This window comes from Scophthalmus maximus, chromosome 1 (assembly GCF_022379125.1).
Source record: "Scophthalmus maximus strain ysfricsl-2021 chromosome 1, ASM2237912v1, whole genome shotgun sequence".
In the NCBI taxonomy this organism is placed as follows: domain Eukaryota; kingdom Metazoa; phylum Chordata; class Actinopteri; order Pleuronectiformes; family Scophthalmidae; genus Scophthalmus; species Scophthalmus maximus.
Window position 1 is genome coordinate 26,751,015 of NC_061515.1, and position 22,266 is coordinate 26,773,280.

The following is a 22,266-nucleotide window of genomic DNA, read 5'->3' on the forward strand; positions in this document are numbered from 1 at the left end:
TTTGACATACTGCCCCCTTCTGGCAAAGTTAAAAGATAATAGAAGGAGAATATCGTTTTAGGTAATCTCTCCAGAAGAATCTGTAATGAAGCAGCAGAGGTTGAAATATCCAGACCTTCAAACCCTAGAGTGGGTCTTTACCTCTACAGACAACACTAGAGCCTACATGTCCCATAATGCAACAGTCTTACAAGCTTATTTTGAGTTGACATTCACACTTGCATGTATTACTTCCTCTTTTCAACACAGGCTTTCTGTTAAAACATTTGTTATCCAAACCTGAGATAATGTTGATGACATCATTATGACATCATCAGGGTTATTTTGTCAGACCTCGTCTTGTGACCGGATACCAGGCACTACAGATTATCAGGTGATTACACATTAGCTCATCCGAACATTACTTACAAATAATAAACAGTTTCATTATATTTATATGGGATTCCCTGAAACATATGAATAATTGAATTGGGATAAAACAATCCTATTAAAGTGTTGGTTTCAAAAACATCACTACATGAAATGTGACACAGTACTGCTCTATCACAGAGAGAATAACTACATATGTATTTGCCACCGAAGTGATTCGATTTTTTTTGCAGTACAGACTGAACAATGCCAGAGATGAACCACTAGGGGGAGTAACAGTGTCACTTTACCCACCGTCTTTCCTCCATCACACTTTTCAGTCTATTCATTCCGGCTTTAGATCCGTAGGACCTGCGATCAAAGCGGTAAACTTCTGCTCTGACATCAAGTAAATAGCCTTCAGATGTCAACAATGACAGATGTTCCCCCCTTTTGTTGGACGCTGAAAGAAGTTGTTAGCACAGAGGAGTTAGTGATACAGGGCCAAGTGCAGCATCACAGTGGCCTCTCTTTCCTGCAGAGATTTTTTCTGTCTGCTTTCATTTCTGTCACGAAAAAACAATTCTTTCTGCCCGTTTCCCGCTGTTCGTGGACGTGTGAGTGTGTGTGTGTGTGCCTGTGTGAATACCTATTTGTTTGTCCAGAGAGTCATCTCTTCAGGCTCATTTGTGTGGATAACACACCAGAGAGTCCTGACTGTTGGGCTTGAACAGACTGACAGTCTGAATCTTCTTTTTTCCTTTTTCCTTTTCTCTCCATCCTTCATCCTTTTTATGCATCTGTGTGTGATACTGTATATTTAAATGGATAGAGGTGTTTGTCAGTGCGTTGTTCTGTGACATGAAAATGGTTTCTGACTGCTCAAGACATTTCTCCCAGTATTCCCAATGCCCCTCATGTCACTCCCCCCCCCCCCCCCCCCCCCCCCCCCCCCCCCCCCAACTGAAATAGCTTTGCACTGCTGACCTGGTATCAGTTCATTCTGCCTGTGTCAGTGGTCTGGAGAGTCTTTGACGGGCTTGGACATGTTCACTTCCTGCTAATCTGCCAGCAGCATAAATTTGACAACTAATTCATCCTTTTTTTCCCCTCGCTCTTTTTTGTTTTAAGTTTTTACTCTCTCAAAGTTTTCATCCAAAATATATGACAGTTAAATCAGTAAAATTCAAATACTAATTTACACGGATACACCAATAACAGTTTCTAAAATGTCAGGTGTCTCAGGCCCATGAGTGTCCTGTGTGTCAGTGCTCTGGTGCAGCGAACCTCCTCTAATATCTGAGAAACCGATCCAGCTGCCGCCAACAACCACATTTGCACTTCCACCGGCCTCGGGGCTCGTAGCTGCAGACGTGTCAGCCAGGGCTTCCTGCCAACGACCTCAGAGGTCACAGGTTTGGCATTTTCACTAGAAAAGAAAGAAATGTTGGCAACCTTAGGAGGGTTTAGCTTCAACAGTTAAAAAGAAAACCAAACTCGTCTCCTTTTGTACGACCTTCCAAAAGTGTTTTTAAGGTTGGACGGAGTAAAAAAAAAACATTACCTGTCTGGTTGTGTGTGTGTGTGTGTGTGTGTGTGTGTGTGCATGTGTGTGTGTAGTCAGCCAGGAACAGACTGCTGACATTTAATGGCATTTTCTGGCAGCAGGTGTGTTAGAGAGAATCTTATCAAACGGATAAATTCTTGTTGCGTCTTTCCACACGAGCACACGAGCTCAATGCAGAACCACCTCAACATGCTCGCAACACAACACATACTGACACAACTTCACACTTCTCCTCCTTCAAGGCCACAATTCGTAAAAACATCGCATTGTGTCCGAGATCTCCACCTCCTTTGTTCATAGTCTGCTTTAATAGGAGTCTTGAGGATAGATGTGCAGCATTAGCCTAATTGGGCATTTGCATTTTGGGGATTTTAACGAGGATGATTAGGCCAGCAGATCGTATCGGAGTCTGAGCGTTTTGCCCAGACGCAGAGCAAGGTGTGAAAACTGCTCTCAGCTGTGAGTACAGTAATATTCACCTCATTCAAGCTAAAACTTTCAACTTTTAAAGGGTTTTGTCCTGGTTAGAGTTTTTAATTATTGTGACCAGTTGATTAATTTTTGAGATGAACTGAACTGAACTGGAACAAAGACACCCATTATTGCATTGAATACAATAAAAGTTTTATTATATACTTGTATGTTGCTTCTTGGACAAGAAAAAGGCCTTTGCTGGAAATGAATACTCTCCCTATGAAAACAGTTTTGGTAGCTGTTGATAATTATGTGGAGACTTTAAATGTCAGCCAGATGACAGCCGGATGGCAGTGCCGTGAAACATTGATCTTTAAGATTTGAAAAAAAGATTGGATCAGAGTTATTGTTATGTAGCTTTTCCCCTCCTGTCTTTGAAGTATTCCTCACCTCACTAGGTGCGTGTTTTTCTTCAGTTCTTCAAAAACATTTAAGAAACTGTATGTTGAATCCAGTCGGTAAAATCCTTTTGAATGTTACAAAGCCTGGTTAGCCCGAAGCCATTCCAGGCAGCTTGAGTGAACAGTCAACAGAAATGACTGGTGAACGAGTGCTTGAAATGATTAACATAGAATTTATAACCAGATCACTGACCTCTTGAGAGTTAAAGCTGACAAGACAACATGAAGACGGAAAGCCAGGATCCGGGTAAACTCACGTCTCGCGGTTGCTGACAGCTGAAATGATGAGTGATGACACAGAGGATGCAGTGAGACAAAGACAAAATATGAAAGGTTGACTCAAGAATAAATGGAGGTCAGAAAAAAACAACGATGCAATGGGGAAGATTAACAGAAAATTCATAACAAGAGGGTCAGGTCTTGAAGAAGTTCTTCACCAATATCTCCATCTTCTGTGTCTTGACCTTTAGCTGCTTTCTACTTTCAAAAACTCGGGCAGGTGAACTCACTTCAGCCCCAGTTTGATTTTCTGATGTTGCAGAAGGTTTACCTCTTTCTTTTCAGGCTCGTCTCTGCTCCTCTCCCCCGCATATCCACATCTTGACAGCTTTGCTCTGTAGTTTCCCCCATTTAGAATTTTAAGCAAGTCACACACCCCCGGCTTCTCTGACACATGGGTGTCTCAGCTGTCTCCGCTGCTTCTCTGTCACTTGGAAGAACCAGTGAAACCTTGACTGATTCAACCAAAACGCATTGTGTAAATACAACACAAGTGACGCTGGTGGATTTGGACGGAAAACCTAGACACAGTTACGAAGAATAACAAAAAACAACAACAACAAAAAACATTTTTACTTCAAAAATTCAAACCACTTCATCATGTTTCTCATCAGAGTAAAACCACATTCAAGGTTTCAACTTTAACAGCATCTGCCCCATTAGTTCTTTTTGTGAGAGAAAGTCAATGCTCGGAGAGGATCAGGACACGAGTGAGTGTTCAACACGCGGGACAGACAACATGTCGACAGTTCCAGCTGAGCTGCCACCAGTCTCTGACTGAATGATGTTCGGCTGAGAATGGTGTCCTGTAGCTCCACAGCTTCCACGGTGCAGCACGGCTGCCCATCAATGTGCTGCTGGGAGACATAACAGCAAAGTCCTGACTGGAAGTTGTGTGTAATTATGCCGTTGGCTACAGTTCACTGTGTCTACAAGGTCAGGCCTCACTGGAGCCTTCATCTGAGAGGAGGCAAAGAGGGATCTGATCACAAAGTGTCAGGAAATCAAAAATGAAATGATCCAAGAGACAAATCAGATGAATCAGGGGAAAAATGAATTAGCATTGGGCCTGATTATCTGTCATTTTATTGGGTTTAGTGTCATAAGGTTCCCATTGGAACAGTTAAATATGTTTTCAAGGTTTAATTATCATCAATTTATTGAATAAAAATATAAATTGTCTCAATTCTGTCTCCTTAACAAGTTCAGGACGTCGGTTTGTACAATACACTGCACAAAAAGGGCAAATATGGAATCACCCACTAGATTATGGACATCCAAACCAGTGTTCATGGCAATCTGATAAAGTGTGTGTGCATATTTCTTGAATGGTAACAAAGTGCTGGATAAACAAACAGCTCATCGACATCGACATCAGCAGACGGAGCCATCGAGCCTTTCAGTCATCGAGTGTCACATTGTCTTGCATCTCAAGCCGCCGGCTGCTCTAAAGATATTTATTCAGTTTAGATGGTCAAATGGATTGATGGACACATTAAAGGACGAGCAAAGAATAGCTTATTAGCGCACTTGTATTCATACGCATGCACAAGGGTTCCACCGTCAGTCTTGAGGCCTGATGGGAGATGCTGTCTGCAGGCTTGAAATGCCACCCTCTCCTCTATTGACAGACAGACGGGGGGGGGGGGGGGACAGACTGGGAGCCAGATCGACAGAGAGAGGGACGTGGGAGGAAACAGGGCTGGGTTTGTTTGTTTGGGCTTGTTAAATATTTGACTGAAATACTGCAGCATTTTTCCTATTTTGGGCAATTAAATAAGTCGGTATGTCATCATTATTCCTCTACGTCTAGTCCAATGTAGTCAACACAGAAAGGTCATTTTAAGAAAGAAACTTGCTCTACATTGCACCCTGGGAATAAGCATTAGTTTACTTTGTACAGCAGACATTAATTATGATATGGGATAAATTGCAGAAACTCGCTGTAGGGCTACATTATCCTATAGGGATAAAATACAAATACCAAAGCATCTGCACATTTCTCTCAAGGCTTTGACCGAATAGCCGCAAAACTAAATAATATTCCCATCTGCCTCGTAGTGCACATGTTAGCACGCTGGCATGCAAAACTAATATGGTGACCCACTCTAAACATTAGCATTGCTGTGAGCTTGTCAGCATAATGAATTTTGCATTTCTGCTCCAGCCAAGTGGAAGAAACGTCCATATGAAAAATCGTGTATTTCGGAAGGGCTGTGATATCGCCCCCCTCTGTGAAATGTCAGAGAAATGTCAACACACTTTTGGCCAAATGGCTGGAAAACAGCCATCACTGGCAGTTATATTTGAATAATAAAGTATAGTGTTATGATGTAAGGTGTGGTTGTCAACCAGAGTAGGTTAACTCCATTTAAGTCTTCTTTCCCACCCTAACCATTTAGAGTAATTGTTACAACAGCTGCCAAAGCACGCCTGGGCAATAACCTGCTGCTAATGCAGAAATGGTTGAAATAGCCAAAATGGCCGAGTGGCAGCAGCACTCGCGGGTGAAATGGCGCGAAAGCTTTTCCCAACACACAAAACTGTCTGACTCATCAGGCTCAAAAGCTTCTTGTTTATTGTGTGAGGAAGCCCGCTGCTCCAAAAAGGAGGACACAGAAAAAAAGAACCTGCCTTTTCTTGATGTAAGTAAAGAATGGATCGATTTTTCCACTTGCCCTCCCCTACATGTGACACACACACACGCTCACATGTAGTCTCACCAATCAAATGTTCCACTCCATTGCCAGTTGCCAAGGTCACCAAACCTGCACACCTACCACTGCCTAAAAGCAAAGAAGAACACTTGTGCGCTTTGTGCCACGGTGCCTTGATCTCTACGTCTAGCTCTCCCTCTCTCTCTCTCTCTCTCTGCTCCAGACCATTTTTACACTCCCGTACCTGCAAAGAGGCAGACGGAAATAAAACTTTCCAAAGGAAGTGCTTTTTGTCCACCTGTGGAGCTGTGACTTCACAGCCACTCTCTATACCACTCCAACCTGGCATAGTGGGGTGGTTCTCAAACATAGTTGCTTCTTTCTCCCAGCTCCTGCTTATTCTTCTTTTCCATTCACACCCATCTGTGCTCTAGTTACAATAAAACACAAACTGTTCCTGGACATTTCGCTGTTAACTTTAACTCCAGTTCTTCACAAAAGCTCCCGACTAACATCAACCCAGATTTGCAGTTGCAACTCGAGGCATCGTGTTCAGAATCTGTACATATTCCTGCCTTTAGAAACTCACACTTCTTAAGTCCCAATGATCTGCAAAGGCTTCAGAACCTTTATTCCAGAGTAAATGCTTTGCTTTACCTACTAAGTCCACTGCCTGATCTGCCAAAAATATTTGTCTTATAAAAATTCCTTTGGCTGTGCAATAGTGGAAAATATTCATTTTTTACAAGAAGAAAATCAAAGTATAGGCCCCCTCAGACCTTGGATCACAACATGAATATACACATGTTCCAGATGTTAGAAATACTGAAATGCACTCCACACAAACCTCAGCCCTCTGACTAGAATGTGTGTTCAGCCTCTCACTAGTGAGTTAAGCGCTGATGAGGCGGCTCGATAATGGACGACTGGACTGTCCAAAATTATAACAGGATATTGGCCGCGTGTTTGTCAGATGGGAGCCGGCCAGGGAAATCATATTCATACGAAATGCAATATTTATGAATTCTGACACTGAAGGCTTCTTTTTACCCTCAATATTAAACCTGCTGAGGTGCCCTTAAACCATGTAATAATAACCTACTCCTCCTTTTCTCTTTCCTCCGTAATAAGAGCAATATCACTTACTCAAAAGACATTTGAACACAAAGCCAGTGCACACGCTCTCTCTCTCTCAGATCAGTCCTTAAAAGGAACATTTCCTCTTGCTACAGTAATTCAAAGGTTAAAAGGACACGTCTTTAATTATATTGCAGCCCATGGTTAAACGCGGCATAACTCGTATTAAAGCATATCTTTGAATTTAGTGATTAAGGTAAAAATAGTAAAATGACATGAGAATTACTGTGTATCATCAGCACATGACTACAGTGTGTTTGCCTAAGTCTACCATTACTTTGAGACAAAAGTATTTCATAGACGCTGCTCCACAGAGACGATATGTAACAGAGCAGTTTGAAGTGGACATGATTGTGTGAAAACTACCCTATCACTCATTGCTTTGTGGGCGTGTGTGTGTGTGTGTTTGTGTGTGTGTGTGTGTGTGTGTGTGTGTGTGCACACCCCAGAGCGACAGCATGTTTAGGATGCGTGGAAAAACCCAAATCTTGAGGATCGGATGAGTAAATACATATACCGTTTGTGCAATGACGTGAAGCTGTTCTGTGATGTGCAAAAAAATACTGGAGACATCCTCGAACGTAGCGAAAATGTCACAGTACAAGGTAATTTCAAAGTCCTTTCCGTAGCAACTGGGACAGGTAACACACAGGAGAGAAAGGCATAGATAAAAAAAATGCCTCAACTCACAGTCCAAGATTCAATACACAGATAGGGCAATCAAACACGGTCGAGGAGCAGGAGAAAGATCCAAACAGCAAGACGACTGGGAGGGTTCACGGTGTACATGGAGGCAACGATGACAATCTGGAGTGATTATATGAGGTACAGGTGTGCGAGTGTCAAGTGACCAGGAACAAGGAACTGAAACAACAGGAAAAGTTAGTGACAAGAAGCAGGAAATGAATGACCTGAAAATGAACCAGAAGTTGCAGCAACCAGTGTGGTATTCAATTCAAATATTATCTATCTACCTTTTCTTTCCTTTTCATTCCTCTCTCCGCACTGGACGGACGGACACACACGGACACACGGACACACACGGACACACGGACACACACGGACACACGGACACACACACACACACACACACACACACACACACAGAGAGAGAGAGAGAGAGAGAGAGAGAGAGAGAGAAAAGGAAATGAGAGGCAATTCTTCAGTCTCCTTTCAGCTATGATGCTTTCTTGGTTGCCATGACAGCCAACGAGTATCTATGGGGCTGGGCAGAAATGGGCTCTGATTGGTTAATCAGTATTCAGGCTGAGTGTTGGCTTGACTGGATGCTGCTCGGCCCCACTTGTTCTGTGTGTGTGTGTGTGTGTGTGTGTGTGTGTGTGTGTGTGTGTGTGTGTGTGTGTTTTTGTGTGAGTGTGTGTCCATCAAACGTCACTTATCACCTGAGAGACAAATTATTCCTTTCTCTCCTCCAGCCCTCATGTTTCTTCATCCTCCTTCTCCTGTCGTTGTTGAGAGGGAGAAGTAGAAGGAGAAGAAGAAGAAGGGGGCAGTGATGAATGGATGGGAGGGTAACGATGACAGAGGAGGAGAAGAAAAGATAGAGAGACCCCCACCCTTTCTTTCTTTTTTTGGGGAATGGCGAGCAGGGAAAAGCGATGAAGAAGAGTGACAGTGTGACGTGTGTCTGACCTCTGACCTTCATCCATACTTTTTAGGCCATGGTGGTTTTGGTTGGAGATTTATTTATTCCAGATGAATACACATCAGCAAATTAGGTCTTTAATTTTAATGGTCAGAGCTTTATTGACAGATGATAATCTAGATCCTTTTTCAGAGCAGAGTAGAAATATTGGTAATATCAAAAAAAGATTGTGAGGGGGGTAGGAGCAGTAATTACAAAAGTGTAGGGGTTTTGATCTTACCCTCTCAGCGAGATGGACAGCAACCTGGTTGCCATGGAGATATAACGAAAATGCAGACTGCCTTACATAATGCTATCGCTGTGTGAAAAACCTCTTCTTTTTTTTGCAGATTTTCATGTTTCGGCTTCAGTTAAAGGATCACATGTGGGTTTGTGAAACCATTAATGACTATGAAAACCATCTATGAAGCGTGCATTTGTGTGTGTGTGTGTGTGTGTGTGTGTGCGTGCGCGCGCACTGGAGCGCCTGTTTTCTTTGATGATAATGAGCAAGATAGAAACCGCCTCTCGAACTGAGCCCTGAATGCCACCTCAAACACATTGCTTTAGCAGTGTGTGTGTGAATTTGTGGAAGATAAGGGAACAACAATCCCAACTCGATGCTGTTTTAATGAAATTAATCAAAAAGGCTGGAAATCGAAACATTTTGTGCGACAGGATAACAAATTACATTTTACTTGTCAGCCATAATTGACTGCTTTTTAAATAAGAGATAAGTGCTCCGCCATTTTCCTTTGTGCATAATGTGCCAAACAGTGCTGAATGATAATATTTTTTAATTTAATTTTATATATGTATATATATGTGTGTGTGTGTGTGTGTGTGTGTGTGTGTGTGTGTGTGTGTATATATATATATACACACACACACACACACACACACACACACACACACATATATACATTTATAAAATTAAATTAAATTAAAAAATTAAAATACTGAGGTCACAAGTCTATCAACCTACAAAATGTTTGACTGGCCTACCAACATTATATTTTCAATTATCTTAACTTTAAATTAGTATAAAGTTTTTAAGTCTTCTCTACACTGCAAGACAGACAGGCTTTTCAGTGTTTTACCTAAAAACTTTTGTAAAACACATACTATCAGAATACACAGATCTAAGTACTACACAGATGACAACCCTGACACCGACTTCATCCATGATCAATTACATTGCTTTGAGAGAATGCATGGATGATAGCTCCACAATAAGGCCTACATATACAGCATATATCAGATACATGAACACGGATGAGCAGAACATCACTTTGTGCATATTTAAGTATGTTAGTTGGAGGTTTTTTTTCAGAGTGGTGAAGTGCAGTATAATGAGTATGAAAGCTAAATTTATGCAGGAGGCATCTGATCTCACCGGGACAGACACGACAAAGTCTGGATGTCAGCGTGCGCATGGCAACAGAACTTGGTGGAAAGAATTACCTAAGTTGACAAGCAAGTGACGGGAGATTCAACTCGTAAATTATGACAAATTCTTAAATCTTAATACTTTCCCAAGAAAGGCAGCTTTGGAAAGATATTCAGTTTGAATGAGAGGGGAAGCGTGCAGCATGTCACTGGATATAATTAAAAGTTATAAGTTAGTCACTACTTCCTAAACCCCCTTCCCGCTAATTAAACACCATGTTTCCCTTCAAAGTACACCTCATTTACATTAAATTTACATATGCACATTTTAATTACCTTCACCTAATTACAGTATTTGCTGGTTCATCTATCATATGAAGGAGGCCAGGCGACGCGGCATTTGTCATGAGTTTCTTCCTGCCTATCAACCTTTCTCTGCATATCTGATCCAGCACTTTCCACACGACAGAGCAGCTGTTCACTGGTGCTTCCATCATATTCTTCCCTGTGGAAACTGAGTGCTGGTATTTCTCTGTCTCTGTGACTCTACCCTCTCCAAGGCCCTCAGTTTATTGGGTGGCAATTACTTTTGTAGTTATTTGATTAATTATAAATGTGTTTGGTGCTTGCAGCACAACAAAGATGTAATTTGGTGCGAACGGGGTAAAAATAGAGGGAGTTGCTGGGGATGAAATACTTCTAGAGAACAATTCAATTTCTGCACAAGCAGCCGAATAATTCGCTGTCCACTTCCTGAGCACAGTCAGTCACTTACTGCATCTTTGCTGCTGCTGAACTGGCTGATACTACAGTCTGCCCTGTGGTCAACACCGAGGATGAATGGACGTCATTGAAGGGACCATCAGGTGAGTGCGTGTAAGAGATGCTGGTAGGGGGGCGTTGTATACCTGAAAGAGAGAGTGATTATGTTCAAAGGATGACAAAAGAAAACAGTGATTCCATTGATTGTTTGTAAAAAAAAAAAAGAAAAAGCAAGAGACCAGTCATGCTTCCTTTCTACAAATGCTTTATTCAATATCTTTATTTTCTGTGTGTATGCAATGGATTGGACACAAACTGTAGAGTGCAGACAAACAGTTTGCATAATATGTATGTAAAGGTAACTGTACATTTATGGTCAGACAAAGATTTCCTTTAAAGTTAGCACCGCTCACATTTCCTTGTGGCTCATATCTGGCATGGTTTGCACTTGCAAAAGCATGCTGTGAATTTATTCAAAGTGACCTTCATATTTACACTCGTCATATGCTAATTTAATCTACAGTACACACACTTTTATTCAGCAACTCAAAGATTCACTTTCAATCCAAACATATGCAGTAATAAAATGCACAAGCTTGTTAGTTGTTTTCTGTCTTTTCCAGACTTGTTCCAGGAAACATCACACTGCCTCGATGTTTTCGACTCTTCACGTTTAATGAGGGAAGAATGTTGAAAAACAAACTACACTGGATGGTTTACAATCATTTTAGTGAATTGAAAAGGTTTGAAAAATGCAGAATCAGATAAAACAAAGAAGAGAAAACCTGTTTTCGGTCTTGATCATGAAAGACCTTTACATCAAAGCCACTGGTGCATCAGCAGCACTCCGCTTAGTGAACAAGGAAGAAAACCTAAACATAATTATTGTTACTTTGCACCAATAGCTGATGCCAGTTTTTCGAACTCTAAAAGTCAAAAAGAAAACTACAAACCATTCGGTGGGTTCAAATTTTCAAGACTGTTATATGTATTATGACTAATCTGGTTTCAGGCCAGTTTCCACCATGTTTTTATGAATCACCCTGCACTTAGATTAACTTCTTAAACTCTAATCCATCATTGTTAAATGAAGAAGCAAAGACAATCAAGCAATTACTCGTTCCTGTGTTTTCATTTATTATTATTGTTTCCCTTCTCTTAGGCACTGGAGTCAAGTACTGATGCTCCGATTCCCCATTATTCCACATAAGACATGCATTAGTGTAACAATGTTAGTGGTATGAAGTCATTTTTGATCCATTCTTCCCTTGCTCCATTACCGCAATGATGGATTATGTTTTAAAAACCATAAGTTGTTTTCTTTGCCACAGGGAGGCAAATGGTTTTAAAAGTGTAAATGACATGAATATCAAAGGTCACTGCAGCACCTGTGGGACTGCAAACCAGTGACAGGAATGAGCCAGAGGCAAAGTTTCACTGGTGCTGTGCTGTAAATGTTTGTTTTGTTCCGACAACACATTTCCTACATAACCACATGCATTGCTGCCCCCCTCGTCATCTTTCTTCTTTTAAAAACATGCAACAAGTGGGGAACAGTCCAAACAGAGAGAGGAGGAGGAGGAGGAGCAGGAGGAAGAGGAGGAAGAGGTGGGGGTTGTAGGACAGAAAAAGAGGAGGTGGGAATAAGTTCTCTGGCTGCATGATTACAAAACGAGCATCGAGCGAAAGCTAGCATAGTTACAGTGAACAGAAGATTGGGATCAAAGGATAACTGAAAAGTAAAATAGGATGAGGGGTGAGGGGGTGAGAGTATTCAGAAAAAAAAACAGCTGGGAGGAGTCTTTACAGTCTTCTCTCAGGTCCTGGTGTGATAAGGTAGTCTTTTGTAAAAGGAATAAAGTGGAACCGGGGAGAGAAAGAAGCGTCAAAGGAAACCTGAGGGAGACGAAGCTACATCATGAGTACAGTGTCTCCAAAGTGCGCCTGTACGGCTGTTTGTTTTATGTCCTACTAGGTCGGATACATTTTGTGCCTGGTGATTTCAGTGCTACAGCTCATGCAAGACAAAGTAAGATGGCTACATGTGTACCTGCCATGAAAACATGAGGGGCACTTGTATGTGGAAATTAAAAAGTGACCCAGGACGTCATGATTGCTCACTTCTAATTAAATCAGCCGCTCTCTTCCCCGCCGCAGCGCCCGCCGCTAGACATCTCGTAATGGTAGCCTTGGTACCTGGCTAACCACCGATGGGGAGAAATCTCCCAGGAGACGTTGACAGTAATTGTGCCTTTGTCGTTTGAACCAGGAACTGTGATTACAAGCCTGGGAACGCTATTGTAGCGGAGTCTTTGGTCAGTCGCCAGGAAACCGGGCCATTTTTCTCTGGCCTCGACCGTCATTATTTCGTGTGCATACACCACAGATCTTCAAAAGCTGCTTTCACAGCCCCTCTTTGAGCCAAATAACCTGGGTCTCTCCAAACTGAGGAGGATTTGCTATTTCCTATTTGTCTGCCAGCAGTGTAGGACAAATTAGCTGCCTGATAATCACTCAGTGAAAAGCAGTAGCTGTCCTGGAGTCATGTCACTGACTGTGTCCGGCAAGAACAAAAACATGCTCCTCCGTACTGTCATTAAAGTGGCTCCTTGGGAAGGCTCTGCTAAAGAGGAAAAAAAGCACCATCATCACACTGCTTTTAAAGTAGCATGCTACCTGCCAGAGCTGAAGCCAATCGACTTGGGACACTTTGGAAATCTTGTGTTGCTGAACATTAAGCACAAATCTACAGCTGCCCAGGATTTCACATCTTGAGCTTGGCTGGTCCATCTTGTACTGCCCAGCAAATATATATCACTTTCTGACGGACCAACGGCTGCAACACACTTCACGTGTACTCGCAGACTTTTATTTTCAAGATTACAGTTGGGTGACCAAAGAAATGTTCAACGCTAAACTCTGATCTCACTTGAATCTAAATGTTTTCTTTCAAACGTCAAGGCCCAGAGATGACACCAGCATGAACACAGTGGACTGGACATGTTTATGTAATGAATAAAAAAAAAAGGTCAGCTACACATATTCTAGGACAAAGGCAAGTAAGAGCTAATGAGATCAGAGGAGAGGAGGGAAAAAATGTGGTGTGATATAAAGGAACAATGTGCGAAATGCCAATTAGAAACACTGCGAGCTGTCTAGTATTTTCACAGTCTCTTCAGTTACGGAGTGTAATCCTCGCAGCGGGACGACATTCAACACGTTAATAGTGGCTTCACACACGCACACACGTACGATACCCGTTGCTGCGGCGCCAGCTGACTTGGGCTGGTGCTTGTTTGATGTCGGAAAAATTGTGAGCATTGATCGCACGGCCATGATTTTTGTCGAGGGTTGGCTGCTTTGTCTTGTTTCTTTGTAGTTCTGGTAGCTTCTGTGTGTATTACGGAAACACTCTGTTTCACACTGAATATATTCATCAGTGTGTGTCTGCCTCATTGTCACTGACAGTAGTATGAAGGGTGGCATCACAGTACTAATATCTCGTTGATACAATCGACTCACTCGTGTAACTTTCTGAGGAGTTAATTGCCGTCTACACTTGATGTGAGAGGAGGCGGAGTAAACAGAAAAGTCCAGAACAGACAGGAGCCATGTCGACAGTCACAGTGAGAGGACAAAGCACGAGAATCTATTTGATTCGATTTTCTGCCTTGCAGCTTCACCTTTCTGATTTGATGACAGCTTTTATGGAACGCTGTAATCAATGAGTGCTATTAGTATTTGATTGATTATTTCTTTCTTCACAGGTTTATACAGAAATCATATTTCCAATACTTCTTAATTAGCCCCAACCTATTTGATGGTGCAGGCATTTTTAAAGCCACTATTTGAAGACTTTTTTATGTGACTACAGGATTATTCAAATCATCGTCCATGTTCCTGCAGTCAAGCTATGACGTGCATGAATTTATTTAAATCAATACTTATTTTTTTTAAAAAGACCGGATCTGAGAGGGGCCCATGAACAGTCAGACCCGTTCCAATTAGGTCCAATCCCAAATGCTGGATGGACCACTTTGCTACGTGTCAGTCTCACATGCCAAACACATGTTTCACCTACTTTACTTTTCATGACTTTCCTTTTGATCACTTGCTGATAACAAGTTTGCTTGGATCCACTCGAGTATCAGACAAATTGACACAGAGACAGTGGTGGAAAATAACAACTTACGTTTCCTCAAGTATTGAACTGAAGGACATTTTGAGGCACTTGTACTTTTTCTGCTACTTTCTACTTTTACTTCCAGAGAAAATGTTATACTTTTGAATCCAACATATTCATCTGACAGATTAAGATGTTGCATTGAATAAAACATGACCAGCTGGTTAAAGAATTCTTTATGATGTCTAGGCACTGTTGACTCATGGTGCCCCAAAGAGTGATTTTCTCAAAAGGTGACTTATTTAAATACTATCTGAGGCCCAGCAAGGTCACGATTTCTTCTCTCCTCCGTTCTTAATCATGTTCTGACCTCTCAGATTCATCTTGTGATCCCTTGGAAGAGCATTGGTGCTTTACATTAGTAAAGGATCTGAATACTTCTTCCACCACTGCCCGAGACCTGCGGCAATAAAACAAGGCTGCACCCCACCTGATTAGACTGGGCCTTGGTTCCCAGGAAATAAATTGCCGTTTTAGAATGAAATAAGTTAGAGAGTGGACGCAGCCTAAGAGGACCAGTGAAGACCTCCAGTGCTGGATTCATGCATCTACCATGTGCCTTTTTGGCAATTATCAACACATAGTGACTTTATAACCTTTTACCCTGTTAACTATTACCCTCATTCCCACCTTTAATTTCAAGTACTTGGAGAAGGGAACAGCAATCATCAACATATTCTGATCCTTCTTATGGTTTGACCCCTTCCCACGATAAACACCGCCCTATAATATCTGCTACTCCATGTAAACACTGACTGCTACCACGCTGCTCGGACACTAACCTGCCTCCTCCATGCTGCTACAGCGAACAGGGAATTTGACATGTGGGCTGATCCCCTCTTCTCCAGAGCTACACTTGTGTCAGCAATCATGGGAATCATAGCATTCATATAGGGAGACAAAGACAAAAGAATCAGAGAGGTAGAAACTGAAATCTATTTTTTGTCTGTACAACAATGTAGCTGGGTAATCACTAGTGCTTTGTGTGTGCAGTGTAATAAACCACCTAACAAATAGATAATAAAAGAACACTGCAAAGGCAAACATGCTTCAAGCTACGTGGTCTTGAATAAGAACTCTCTCGTCATATACCGCAAGTGATGAAAAACTAAGAGTGTTTGCTTTGTACGTAATGCAAAGTGCCACTTTCAAGTACACTTCATTGAAAGCCGAGTACAGAATTTCCTGTGCCAGGTCTTAATTGATCGATGACTAAGCTTTCCTCTGAATCACCGTATTAGGTGTTCACTCCGCCAGATGTTTGCTGTTGCTTTTAATCTGCTTTTTATATCGAATCCATGTGGTTGATTCTGTGTGGGAGTTGTGTGTCTGTGAGTGGCAACTGGTGAGCAATCACACCTGGCAACAGAAAACAGAATGGTCAGGGGAGGAAAAAGAGGCCTAATTCTTACAGATTGTCACAGAAAAAATACCGGTGAAGACGGATCTCTTTTTAAATTTCTTTTCTCATGTTTTTTTTGTTTTTGTTTTTTTAAGAAGTCATTTTATCTCTGCTATGAGGGCATGCCTCTGTCCCAGTTCAAATATCTGGCTGGCACTGGCCCGTCTTCTTCCTCCTCTTCCCAACAGCCGCAGTGCTCTGTCCCTCTGGCCCCGCCCCACAACACCCAATCCATCCAGTAGGGACAGAGGTGAGGCGGGTCTCGCGGCCCCACTGCTGTCCAGTCAGAACTTGAGCTGTTGTTTGTTTTTTTGTTACCTTTTGTCGTAGATTCGTTTTTTGAGAGCGCAGCAGTGGGGCGAGTCTCTGTCTTTTGGAGGGTAAAAAAGGAGGCGGGGTTATGTCTCCTCCTTGTCGGGTTTGTTGACTGGTTTGCCGCCGTTCATGATCACCGGTTCACTGGTCGTGCTTTTGGAAGGCGGGCCCCCGGCGACTTTAGGCACCGCCTCCCCTACATCGTGCAGTGAAGGCTCTCGGTACATCGCAACTGAAGGAGGGGAGGAAGGAAGGAAAATTTTTAAATAAAAAATAAAAATCATACTAGTTTGTGTATATAAAAGAATGTACAGTATGTTACCTTCTATAGGTTTAGGCAGGAAGTGTGCAGCTGGTTTGGTCTTTTTGACCCTGTTGCCCTTCATGGCCTGTCCTTCTTTGTTAAGGCCTAGAAACCAGGCCCGGCCCGACTCCTTCTGTCTGTAGAGCATCGAGCTGTAGATCACATAGTAGTTCTCAAACACCGACTCCTTGAACTTACACTCGGCTGTGAACAGTTCCTGAGGAGAGAGACAGACAGACATGAAGAAATTAAATTGTGCTTTACATGTGTGTTTTAAAACTGCCAGCTACACACTGATTTTGCATTGGCCTCAGAAATCCATGTTCGTTCAAATTCACCCATTAAACCTGTTCTCAAATATCCTCATCTCGCACAAAACTGTGGGGTTTCTCTGGTCTAACCACTGATATAAAAAATAATGAATCCATATTGACCAGCCACAGACACTGACTAAATAATATATTGCTCTAACCCATCATTCGCCCCCAACACTCCCCCGGTGTGCACATGAATAACAAACTAAACTAATAAAGAAAGAAAAAAGGCAGATTGAATCTGGAGCTCTCACCCTCCCGCCCACAGCTACTTGGCTGTTATGTGTCAAAACTCTCTCACAAAGGTGCTGGCACCTCCAGCTGAGCATATTGCAGCACAGAAACAAGGTGTTATTCTGTCAGGGAGGGGGGGGGGGGGGGGGGGGGGGGGGGGGGGGGTACCTCTCTCCCTGGTTTCCCTGGAGTCACAGCGAGTACAAAAGGCAACCTGACATAAAATATTCAGTTTTTGGGGAGGTCGGACAAGAAGAAGCCAGACACTTTCTGCAATTTCTCAAGCAATAGTTACATCTTAAAGCTTTGAAAAGCTCAGGTCAGTGATATATAATCTCGAGTGGGAAGTTTCAAGTGTTTTTCTAATATGAAGTGAATACATTCAGGGATTTATTTTATATTTATTTATAAAATGTCAGAAAAGACTGAAAAAGGTGACATCTTAAAATTGCTCCTTTCATCCAAAGAATAGAAAATACTTTTGATAAAACTACAGGAATGATCAGTGGTTTCTAACTGCAGCCTGGGGCTCTTACAAATCACCGTCCAATATTCAGTCTTCTTTAAGTTCTGGTTTGCTCTTCATCAGTTCCTCTTCAGGTGTCTTCACTAGCTAGTCTCTAACTTGGAAGGTAGTTAAACCATTATCAGTCCACTGTTACATGAAAACATTCTGATAACCAAAACTATGAGAAAAAAGAGGAGGGCTGAGGGGATTACACATACATATTGATCCATCGTTCACATAAAATGATTGATAAATGCCGCTGTAACAACCCCCGTTTTAATTTCTAATTGAAATGTTATAATCATTTTTATTTTATTTTTATTTCCACTAGTACAAGTATCTTCCTGTCTTGGGGAAATATTTTTCATCAAACGCAGATTTCATAATTGAACTCTCAATCATTAAGCATTACGTAACATGCCGAGGAAATGAAAAGCAACAGTCTAAATAAACTATCCCTCGAGTGGCGGAGGAGGCCCCTGCCAACCCAAACAATCCCCCTCAAGGTGCCCAGACCCTGGAATGGGAAGTGTTTGTCTAGACCGCCTCTTATTGGTTGTTTTGGGCCTCCTGCCACTGAGCCACAGACACATTGTCATTCAGCTCAGGTCTGTTGGTCCGAGTCTCATAGCAACATGAGGAAGAGAGGCGACACTGTAGCCGTGGCAACCAACCAGCGCTGAAAGGGAGGGGTCAGTGAGTGTGTGTGTGTGTGTGTGTCTGCAAGAGCGAGACAGAGAGAAATACACACACACACACACACAAACAAACACTTGCATTGGTTATTTAACATACAGTGTTATATCTTGTGCTCACACTTGATGAGGGTGGGGCAGGGCGGCACCAGTACGCAGCTGCGAGGGATCACACACCACCACACACTTGTGGCTCGGGGGGATGAATGGACGGGGGGAGTGTGCAGGAGGGCTCGCCGGGATATGAAATGTGACTAAATGATCGGTTGGCAGCAAACCAAGACAGGTGATAATGAATGAATGTCCCATTCATTGGCAATGTCAGAGACGCAAACAAACACATTACCACAAATCAAATGTTCCCTTTTGGTAACCACGGCTCTGATTTGTATTAGCAGCGTAGCTGTTATTGGCAGAGCTGAATATTTTTCAACCCTGGATTGAATTGACTTAATAAAACATATATTTAGTCATGACCTGCACCCCAGTTTCATTATTCATTTGTCAAGGAGGATCAGATTTGCTGGTGTGCATATACCTGTGCCAGACACCCGTTAATATTGTCAGTGTTGGGGTCATACATCATTTAAAGCTGCTTTTAAAATTAAAGATGTTTGACGCCTCGTCTGAAGCAGCAGCATTATTTCCCAACTGAATTCGGGGGAGAAAGAGTGGACTGCGAGAATTACTTGGGATGAAAACCTCACAGCCTTTACAGGTGAGTCATTTCAACAACACCGCCCGTCTGAATGTGCTTCTGCCGTCAATTCTGAAACAGCTATGTTCACAAGCTGCCCACAGGAAAAAGACGGGGAGAACGAATGAATGAAAGACGTGGAGGGTGGGATGGGGGGCGGTGGGCTTGGAAATTGGGACATGAAGGAGAGAAGAGAGAATAAATCACCAGGCGAGGAGGACGACGCCTCCTGATTGGAAAAACAGCAGGGGATTCTCTCTATCTCTCCCTTCTCTTATCTTTTGTTTCTCTCATCGCTCTTCCTTTTTTCTCGCTCTGTCATTTCTCTGTGCTCTGCAGAGATACAGTGGATGTGAATACACTGCACACATGCATGCACATGGATGTCTTTTGAATTGCGTGTATGTTGCGCGCGCACGCACGCACACACACACACACACACACACACACACACACACACACACACACACAGGCTGAATAGGTGCTGTTTTTCAGATTGCCATAATCACACTGAGCCCATTAACATATTAAATATCCTCCAACGCTCCACAACAGACTAAATCGATGCCGGCAGCACTTTGTCCCTCACACATTAAAGCTTCTGTACACTCCCACACGGCTGTTTTTAATTACCCCGGCTGTTTGCACCTGGTCAGGTTGAAACTGTGAAACAATGGTGGGAAATTAGGATGTCACACTGAGCTCTCAGAAAATTCGGAGGTCCAAGGTCATGGATACCAGATCCCGACCGATATGGATTTTTGGAGGGCAGAGGTCGATACTAGGGAGTAAAAAATTTCAGATATCAATATATCAGTTAAAAAAAGGCGTTATCGAAGCCTAACAAATGTAACTGAGGCTTGATATTATACAGTTTATCCATAAAATGTATTACTAGGACTATAGGTGAGCAGAGGCTGTAAAGACTTGAGGAATAAGCAACTGAAGAACAGAGAGGGAAACGCAGAGTTAAGTCTTGGCACAGCACAAGGCTGCAGTAATAGACTTGGCAATCAGCTGCCCAGTGCTACCAAAGCTTGACTGCTGGCCACTAGGAGCTAGTGGAAGCCCGTTCACAGTACAACAATAATTGTAATTTTAAAAAGGCCTTTAATCCACAGGCGATCAGGAAAGGGTCTCGTTAAAGGAGCAGGAAGAGCGGCATGGTACTGTGAAGGAGAGCAGAGAGTTCAGGCTGGTGACCCCGAGATCTCCCTCTTTCAGGCCCATGAGCTTAAGACTGACGGTCTGATTGGCTGGCAGGCGGTGGACAGACGCTTTACGGGTTGCTACGTCGCAGCTGATGTGCGCTTCAACAAAATGCTGCTACACAAATGGATATGGAATCAAGGTCAGCGAGGGCTGCGTGTGCCTTACCTACAACCGTTCCGATACCTTTGAAGATTGTTAACAATGAGATCAACAGGAGTGGATTGAAGAAAGCTCAGTAATCACTTATTCAGTAAGACATCTAACAAAGTCCTCTCTGCTCGTTGTAACTGACTTCTGAATCACAGTGAACGGATAAATCCTGACGAAGGACAACACAGCATGACTCCGCCTCAGTTTCTTATTTTATTTTTGGTTAAATCTACGAAAGAAATGTTTCATTTAAAAAAAAAAAAAAGGCCTTAGCTTATTCATGAATATGTGGCGGCACAGTATCCGTCAGATTTATTCCACCACATTTAAAAGTGGGTGAGCAGTTGCTCTACTTGTAGAATCACTTAATGCGACTAAGCTCAAGGAAGTCGTTTTCTTCATCCCAACGTGTATATATATGTGCGTGTGTGTGTGTGTGTGTGTGTGTGTGTGTGTGTGTGTGTGTGTGTGTGTGTGTGTGTGTGTGTGTGGGAGTTTGCTCCCATTCGTGTCTGTTTGTGTGCGCTGCTTAGTGAGTGGGTGTGTTTATTTCCAACACCGGTTATTATCATAGCACTAATTACCCAGGGGAATTGTGGGTAAACAAATAATTTCTAAAGAAAAGAAGCCCACAGAGAAGCAGGTAGAGGAGTGAAAAGAAAAAAGTGCTGCAACATGACAACAAAAGAGTTCAGAGCTTGGTTAGAGAAGGGACGAATCAAAGCTTCAATATGAGTCCGGTCACAGTCGCTCTCTCAGCGTGTTGGGAACACCGCGGAGTTCCTCATCCACTTCAGACCTGCGCACCTCATCCAATTACGCCGTTATGAAAATGTGTGGCTCTTAATTGGATCAGGTGCGTTACAGCTGCAGTAACACACTCGACAGACAGTTTGGGAAACAACGATTATATTAGCAGAGAAATTCTGTAAACTTCTCTCCTTTTTGACGCAGATTATTTCATCCGTGTCGTCTGTCCTGTGTTCTTAAATGCCATTATTCACCGTTCATTCTCTAGTCACCGGAAATTGTGTGTGTGTGTGTCTTGACTCACAGGGTCACTCCTCGTCCTTCTCATCTCTCTGGATGAAGAAATCACAGGACTCACCCTGGCTGAGTGCTGTGTCGACTTTGTTATGAATGGAAGCATACGCCTACGTACGCAGACGGGTACCACACACACACACACACACACACACACACACACACACACACACACACACACACACACACGCACACACACAATTTTCCCTTATATTACAGTAAACTGAGTGTCTTTGGGTTTTAGACTGTTGGTCCGATGAAACAGAAAACTGATATGTATGTGTGTGAGACGTTTACTGATCAAGTCATTATGGAGAATGGAAGTCTAATAGACTTCATTTCAGCACCAGGAGCTGTCCACGGTGTGATGATTTACCTACAAACACTGATTTCTCCAACTTAATGTCAGTTAAATGGAAAATGTCAGGGACTAAATAGCTGTACTGAGGATCAGAATCTGACTGCAGGCTATTTGCCGACATTGTGGCACGTTAAGACATCCCTGTGACCTGAAGATACCTGGACTTAAAGGGAAGCAGATAGAAAGCG

The 22,266-nt window shown here is 42.6% G+C and overlaps 1 protein-coding gene across 10 annotated transcripts in view; it reads right to left on the bottom strand.

The window, feature by feature from the left end:
• Positions 1-42: 42 nt before the first annotated feature.
• Positions 43-22,266, bottom strand: part of LOC118299486 (fibroblast growth factor 12-like) — a 53,071-nt gene continuing 30,847 nt past the window's right edge. For 3 of the 10 annotated variants that reach the window (XR_007030541.1, XR_007030548.1, XR_007030547.1), the window contains exons 4-13: positions 16,882-17,080; positions 15,625-16,791; positions 10,673-10,805; positions 7,838-7,868; positions 3,341-7,727; positions 2,984-3,066; positions 1,636-1,777; positions 998-1,160; positions 664-811; positions 43-359 (exon numbers count right to left, since the gene is read on the bottom strand). Coding sequence is in view for 1 of the 10 variants with exons in the window: in XM_035623316.2 (XP_035479209.2) it covers positions 16,643-16,791; positions 16,882-17,080 (348 nt within the window). In the remaining 9 variants the exon portion in view is untranslated. Of the gene's footprint in view, positions 360-663; positions 812-997; positions 1,161-1,635; positions 1,778-2,983; positions 3,067-3,340; positions 7,728-7,837; positions 7,869-8,003; positions 8,327-10,672; positions 10,806-10,907; positions 16,792-16,881; positions 17,081-22,266 lie in introns of those variants that run through there. The other 7 variants (XR_007030544.1, XR_007030542.1, XR_007030545.1 and 4 more) reach the window with 7 other exon arrangements.